The 6,825-nt window shown below is 44.8% G+C and overlaps 1 protein-coding gene across 1 annotated transcript in view; it reads right to left on the bottom strand.

Moving 5' to 3' along the window:
- Nucleotides 1-309: 309 nt before the first annotated feature.
- The window catches only part of bmpr1bb (bone morphogenetic protein receptor, type IBb), a 70,315-nt gene continuing 63,799 nt past the window's right edge, over nucleotides 310-6,825 (bottom strand). The window contains exons 7-13 of the mRNA XM_012840740.3: nucleotides 6,082-6,178; nucleotides 5,527-5,665; nucleotides 4,250-4,442; nucleotides 3,680-3,977; nucleotides 3,183-3,358; nucleotides 2,012-2,142; nucleotides 310-1,577 (exon numbers count right to left, since the gene is read on the bottom strand). Coding sequence (XP_012696194.2) covers nucleotides 1,452-1,577; nucleotides 2,012-2,142; nucleotides 3,183-3,358; nucleotides 3,680-3,977; nucleotides 4,250-4,442; nucleotides 5,527-5,665; nucleotides 6,082-6,178 — 1,160 coding nt within the window. The 3' untranslated portion in view covers nucleotides 310-1,451. The remainder of the gene's footprint in view (nucleotides 1,578-2,011; nucleotides 2,143-3,182; nucleotides 3,359-3,679; nucleotides 3,978-4,249; nucleotides 4,443-5,526; nucleotides 5,666-6,081; nucleotides 6,179-6,825) is intronic.

The following is a 6,825-nucleotide window of genomic DNA, read 5'->3' as shown; positions in this document are numbered from 1 at the left end:
AGAGGGGAAATCTCTCTGTTGTGTGCTGTCATCTAGTGGACAAAAAGGTATTGCTGTATGAGTTAATCAGCCAACAACAAATTGATACAATTGTCTTGCTTAATGTACCTACTGAATGGGTCGTCTTAATCATTATCAAAATGATTAATTGCCCCCCGAGAATCGCCACTGCAGCCTACTATTAAAACAGAGACAAAAGGCTTGATCGTACATCAATTACTAGCTGATGGGTTTGATATCAGTGCACTTACTATGGCTCTTTGACTCACCAAAATGTGCAGCCGTGTCAGCCATGAAAGCAAACTATAATGAGGTCAACATATTTTATTAAGGACCCTGATGCATAGAACCTTCTGGAGCATCGTCCTTTTTATAGTCACATGTTACACAGACATAGTTACACGTACATTGACTAAGCGTTAAATAAGGCACAGGCCAAACTGGATGGATTGGCAAAAAAATCCTGTACAAAAAAAGCTTCACACAAGAAAACACTTATTTTGCTTCCTTTTCAATCCTTTTTTTCTATGTGTACAAGTCAGACTGATATTTACATTCATGTGGATGGATGCAAGGATATTCATGTCAAAGTCATACCACCCAAAGAGCTGCTGACTTTGGACCGGAACCAACCCTGAGCTGGCCAAGACCCAGGGTCAGATCCACTCGGGGGTGGGTGGGCCTGCCTGAGTGCCAGGAGATGCCCCGAGTGCCGCACTCGCCACAGAAGAGCACTCTGGGTAATACTGATGCTGCTGGAAGTGCCAACTAAATTCAGTGAGAGATATCAGATCGTGTGATGGCTGCATTTATGCAATGCGTTTCTATTAAGACCTGTAATTCCTTGTTTCTCTGACATCATAATTTAAATAAAAAGACCCAATGCCAACATCATGACACTTTTTGAACATCCCAGTCACTGTATACTGTGGTTGTACCATGTAGCATATTGAGTCCAAAAGCTTACATTAATGCAGTGGTGTTTTCCCCACAGCGTGAAATACTTCATTCGCTGTGCTTTCACACAAAACACACTCTGTCGCTTATGTCCAGAATCCCAGCATTGTGGACGGAATACTACAATGCCCAGTAGAGCAAATATATGGCTTTCCATGACTACAAGAGCTGCCTCTCCACCCTTCATTTGTCTCTGGAGTTTGGCTTTGTGGAGGCATTGGAGGGAGTCTTCCACACCACTAGAGGGTGCTGTCCTGCCATAGGGACACACCTAAATGGGGTCATGTCAGTCTTGGGAGCTTTCACGGAAAGCAATGGCTGCCGCCTCACTATCTTCACAGGCTGTTCTCTTCTGCCTCCTCTTCATCTTTGGACACATAGGAGTCAGGAGACACAGATTTAAGGGTGCTGGGGGTCAAAGAGCACCCTTCAACTCTCTTTGAGGGGTCTGCCTCCCATCCCAACCTTTCCCCAGGCCTCAAACCTGGGGATTCTCAGAGCTTAATGTCCTGCGACTCTGACATCTTGGCCAGCGTCTTCTTGACGCGGAGGGCGGTGAGGCGGGAGGCGGGGTTATGGGCCCAGCTCTCCATCATCAGCTTTCCCATTTGCCTCAGACACTGAGGAAGAGGAAGGACAAGAATCAGCACGTCGCTCAACAATCAGTATAAATATACACACACACACACACACACACACACACACACACACACACACACACACACACACACACACACACACACAGTCAATGTGTTTAAACAGTAATTCAGGCTATGTGGTCTGTTAAGCGCCTTTGTTCTGAAAATAGACATTTCAGCAGAATAGAAAATAAATCAAATTCAATAGAATTGCACCCCATCCAGTGTTAGATCAGTAAGTCACTTTGTTCTCTTCAAGACTATATTACAGGCTTCACAAAACTTGCACAAAGCACCGACCACATGCAGTCAACGTGCTGCACTGAAGGTGGAACAAGCACACCGGCAAAGTTTGTGTCTGTTTGTAGTGTGAGTGTATTTGTAAGTCTGTGTGATTGGTGGCGTGCTGACTGTACCTCATCACTGCTCCAGCGGTTGGCAAATGAGGGTCTCTGTCTCTTGATGCACACCACCTCCCTCATGTCCTCATAGGACGGGTCACAAGGAACCTGATCATGATAGGGCAACTGGTACTCCTCAACTATACCTGCAGGAACAACACAACTCCAACCGTTAGATTCATCAAGATTCATCAAGACTCATCATGTGGGCAGCAGAAGAGTTGGGTCATTGTTAGGAAAGACACACTACCACAAAATCGAAAAGAAAAACATGTGATATTATAAGAATATTGTAGAATATTATGATCTTGTTTGCACAAACTGTACAATGTGTGGTCTACTTGTCAGAAGTTAGTGTTTGTATGTCAATCAGAGCTCATCAAAGCATTTTCTGTGTATTGTAAAAAGACATAACATCAACATGGATTACAGATGTCGATTTTAAGTAAATGAGTTACTGTGACAACCTGGGTATAGTTTTCTTTTCTGGGTAAAGTCTTTTAGAGTTTCCCTGAGTAATGTGCATATTGTAAAAACCAAACCTTGGTCACCACTGTCACCATATTGTGCTAGCTGTAATGCCAGCAATGACATACTAGGGCCTTGTGAAATTAGCCATGGTGTGCAGGTATGAGTCACAATGACATTCTGACTATTTACCTTTGGTATTTAAAATCAAACTTACTTGGGAAATTGGCATGACATTTAATGCCTGACGTCAGCTATTACATGCATATAAAAATCAATCCACTTACTCGTGGTGACTGAACTCATTTTGTAAAGAAAATCTCAGTCCAAAAGAATTTATTATTTCTTTGTTAATGAACCTCATGAGTCATGAGTCTAATGGTGGCCGCATGAGCTTTCCAGTTTGTGTTATTAAGGACAAAGTCAGCCCTTAGCAATCCAACCGATTTTATTTTTTTAATATATTCAATATATCCTTAGGTGATTAATCATATCAGTCTACAGGACACAAATCACTGAAGGCTATAGAACATTATGGAAGCCACCAATACATTAGCCCTACCATTCATTGCTAATTACTATGAGACAATCAGGGACTTTACAGTATGTGTACTTGTAAAGTATGGGTATCTCAGCATGTGTGTATTCGGTGTGTAAGTGTATGTGTGTGTGTGTGTGTGTGTGTGTGTGTGTGTGTGAATGCACATGTTTGTCTCACCTCCTGACACACATCTCCGCACCATCTCCCAGAGGATCAGGCCGAAGCTGTACATGTCGGCCATGATGTAGGACTGGAAGTGGTTGCGGTTCAGGCTCTCGTCCAGAACCTCGGGGGCCATGTAGCGCTTGGTGCCGACCCGCGTGTTGGGTGGGATGTCCACCTCATTCGTGTCGCTGCAGAGATGTAAGAGAATGACCCTCACCTCACATGTAATGTCCGTGCATTATTTACATGAGACAGGCCACATAATTATGTATCTTCTATGTCCATCTGTTTCCCCTTTCAGTTCAGTTTCCAAATCAACAGACTGACTACATCCACGGTCATAACAGCACAAGTTTCCTTTCCTATCACCCCATCTTTACAGTGACCATCTGCCATTCGCTCTATCATCCTCCCTCTCTTTCTTCTTCTCTTCTCTCCTCTCTCTGACCTCCATGCCCCCTTTCTCTCTCTCTCTCTCTCTCTCTCTGTCTCTCTCTCTCTCTGCTCACCTGATGAATTTGACGGCGAGCCCCAGGTCGGCGATGCAGCAGGTGCCGTTCTTCTTCACCAGGATGTTCTTGCTCTTGAGGTCACGGTGGGCGATGGCCGGCTTGCCCTGCGTGCCGAAGATCTCGGTGTGCAGGTGGCACAGGCCTGACACGGAGGAGTAGGCCAGCCGCAGCAGGGACTTGGTGTCCAGCGTGGTGGACTTCAGGTAGTCGTAGAGCGAGCCGTTCTCGTGGTAGTCGGTGATCAGGTACAGCTGCGTCCACGAGCCCGTGCCCTTGATGTCTGCGGCGATGAAGCCTAGAGAGGAGTGCAAGGAAACAAACTCATGTCAAACTCTGTCGATGTAACGATTAAGGAGAGTTCTGCACACTATATCAAGTTCCATGTGATTCATTTGTGGCCATTAGCTGGTTTGTGAAATTGACTTGAACTTGATGATCCTCAAGTGGAAGAGAGTGAGAAAACGGTATTTGTGTGTGCATGTGTGTTGTGTGTTGTGTGTGTCTGGGTGTGGGTGTGTGTGAGTGTTTGTGTACTTTTGTGTTTGTGCCTTGCTGACTAAATCTCACCCAGTATGTTGTCATGCCTCATCAGTACCGTCTGGTAGATCTCGGTCTCTCTGAACCAGCTGGCCTCCTCGGTGGTGAAGAAGACCTTGACGGCCACGCGCTCACCCCTCCAGCGGCCCATCCACACCTCGCCATACCGGCCCTTCCCGATCTGCTTCACCATCTGGATCTGCTTGGCAATGGTGCGCTGGACCTGCAGAGACCAACCATGTACACACGCAAACACCATGCAGTTGAGAATTTAATCTTAATCACTGCTACAAGTACGTATTTCAACAACATTTCATCCTGTTCTATTTCATCATTTATCCTGCTGTATGTTGTGGAGACTTTGCTTTTTGAACAATGACAACGATACCTCAACTATTAAGATGCTTAGTAATGTACCTATATTTAATACATTGTTGGAGCTGGAACAATCTGTCAACAGGGTTACACCAGAATCTGTTCCTTAGCAGACCCTAGAACTTCTAGTTGTGATGTTACAGGAATGCTTTCGCCATGCAGAAGGAACACATCTATTTTTAAGTCCTTCATTTCCACTGAATGTAGGATTTGAAAACATTTCGAGTGAAGAGAAGAGAGGAGAAGAGAAGAGATTAGAAAACAAGAAAGTCAGCTGCAGCAACACATCTGACTGACAGACTGACTGACTGACTGACAGACTGTCTGACTCACTGAGCATGTGTCTGACATATGGGGACATTTTCTGTCCATCACACCAGCCTGAACACCAGTGATGTCGAAGTAAACTACTTCACATTTTGGGAGCATTCAGAAAATTGACAACAGTTTGTCATGTGAATATGAAGAACACAGAAAAGATATTCAGACATCAGATATTGACTGCATCTATCTAGCTATTTTCCAACTTCCTCCTTTACTATTTGTCAACTTCAAAGACTTTCTGTTCACTTCTCTTCATTTTCACAGCTGCAGAGGAAGCTTTAGTCTTTCACATCATCCTGTCAAAAGAGAACTAATTCATGTGCACTATTATGTTGTCCAAACATTTTCCTTTTAGATGTGACGTTTGGTGGACACTTTGTAATTACATAATGGTCTCCAGAGGCAATTTCAGAGGGGCCAGTCTTGGAGGAACAAGGTTATTTATCTTGTGAGTAACATATATCTGAAACGCTAAAGTAGTGTGAGACGTCTGTTCTGCCTTTGAAATCTGCTTGAAAATTGAGGACTAGAGGAATCAAGGACACTTTCCACTGAAACCCCCTCACACAGTGATTTTTTTTTTGTGTGGACGCAGTCTCAGCACCCACCAGTAGGGGGAGTCCTGAGCCACTGCCTGAGCTCTGGGACTGGTCGATCAGGTCCCTCAGGGAGTCCCCGGGAGGGATGAAGGTGTCGTCCTGCTCCAGACCAATGCTGTAGCGCGGCCTCGACACCTGACGTCTGTACCTAAAACAGAGAAGGAACCTTAAATCCAATATCTGCACCAATCCGTTCCTAAAAACAGCCCAGAGAAGCCAGACCCCGGTGGATATTTACACTTGATATTTACACTTTGCAACAACAACAAACAAGAAACCAGATGAGAATTCAGTAACGGCATCAATGCCAATCTCTTGGCCTGTGCACATAGAACAAAACAAATCATACTGAAACTAAACCAACACTACTGTGTTATCAAGTAGGAAACCCATATAAGTACACCAAATGAAGATGAGTGTAGATTATGTAGAAGTTGTAGACTCTGCACTGGCGAAAGCATGTGTTACACTACCAGAGAGCCATCATGGTTCTGAACAGAAATGAGTGGACATCAGATGCAGATAGACAGCATGTGTGTAATGTGGGGGGAGAGCAAAACTCACCTGAAATAACAGAAGACCAAGATGAGAACGAGGATAAAGCAGCACGCTGTGATGGAGATGAGCAGAGCCATGTAGTGGACGCTGCTGTCCACATACCCTGTAGCACAGAGACAGAGAGAGAGATAGAGATAGACAGAGAGATAGATATATAGATAGATAGAGAGAGAGAGAGAGAGAGGGAGAGAGAGAGAGAGATTAATACCATTCATGTTCATTTCTGTATAGTGCTGGCAGTGTCCACAGCTAAAAGAATTACATTTTACCAAACGTCCTAAGGGAAAGGTATTTAGACTTGTTAAAAGAGGAAACAGTGGGGAGAGAGGGAGAGAGTGTGAGTGTGTAAGAGGGGGAAGGAATGGAGAATGAGAAAAAGAAAGAAAGAATGAAAAAAGAAAGAACAAGAGAGATAACAGAGCAGTCACTCAAACCCTCTTTTGCCCAAAGTGCCCGCAACCTTAACCTCACATCAACACCTCAAACTGTCATATTCTCTGACAACCATTTTTGCTTTCTTTCTTTTTCAATCTTTCCTTTGCTCCCTCACTCTGCTCATTTTTCAGCATCTCCCCCAGTCCCCCCTGGTCTAGTCCTGATCGATCCCATCCTCTTCCTGTGGGGCTGATCGGGTGTCTGACGGACGACACCAGTCAAGCTCTGTGGCTCACGGGCGGCTCTCAGGGACTCTAAGCTTACGGCCACACTGCACCACTGTCAGCTGACACACACACACACACACACACACAC

Source organism: Clupea harengus, chromosome 21 (genome assembly GCF_900700415.2).
Source record: "Clupea harengus chromosome 21, Ch_v2.0.2, whole genome shotgun sequence".
NCBI lineage: Eukaryota > Metazoa > Chordata > Actinopteri > Clupeiformes > Clupeidae > Clupea > Clupea harengus.
This window is presented reverse-complemented; position numbering and strand designations above follow the sequence as displayed.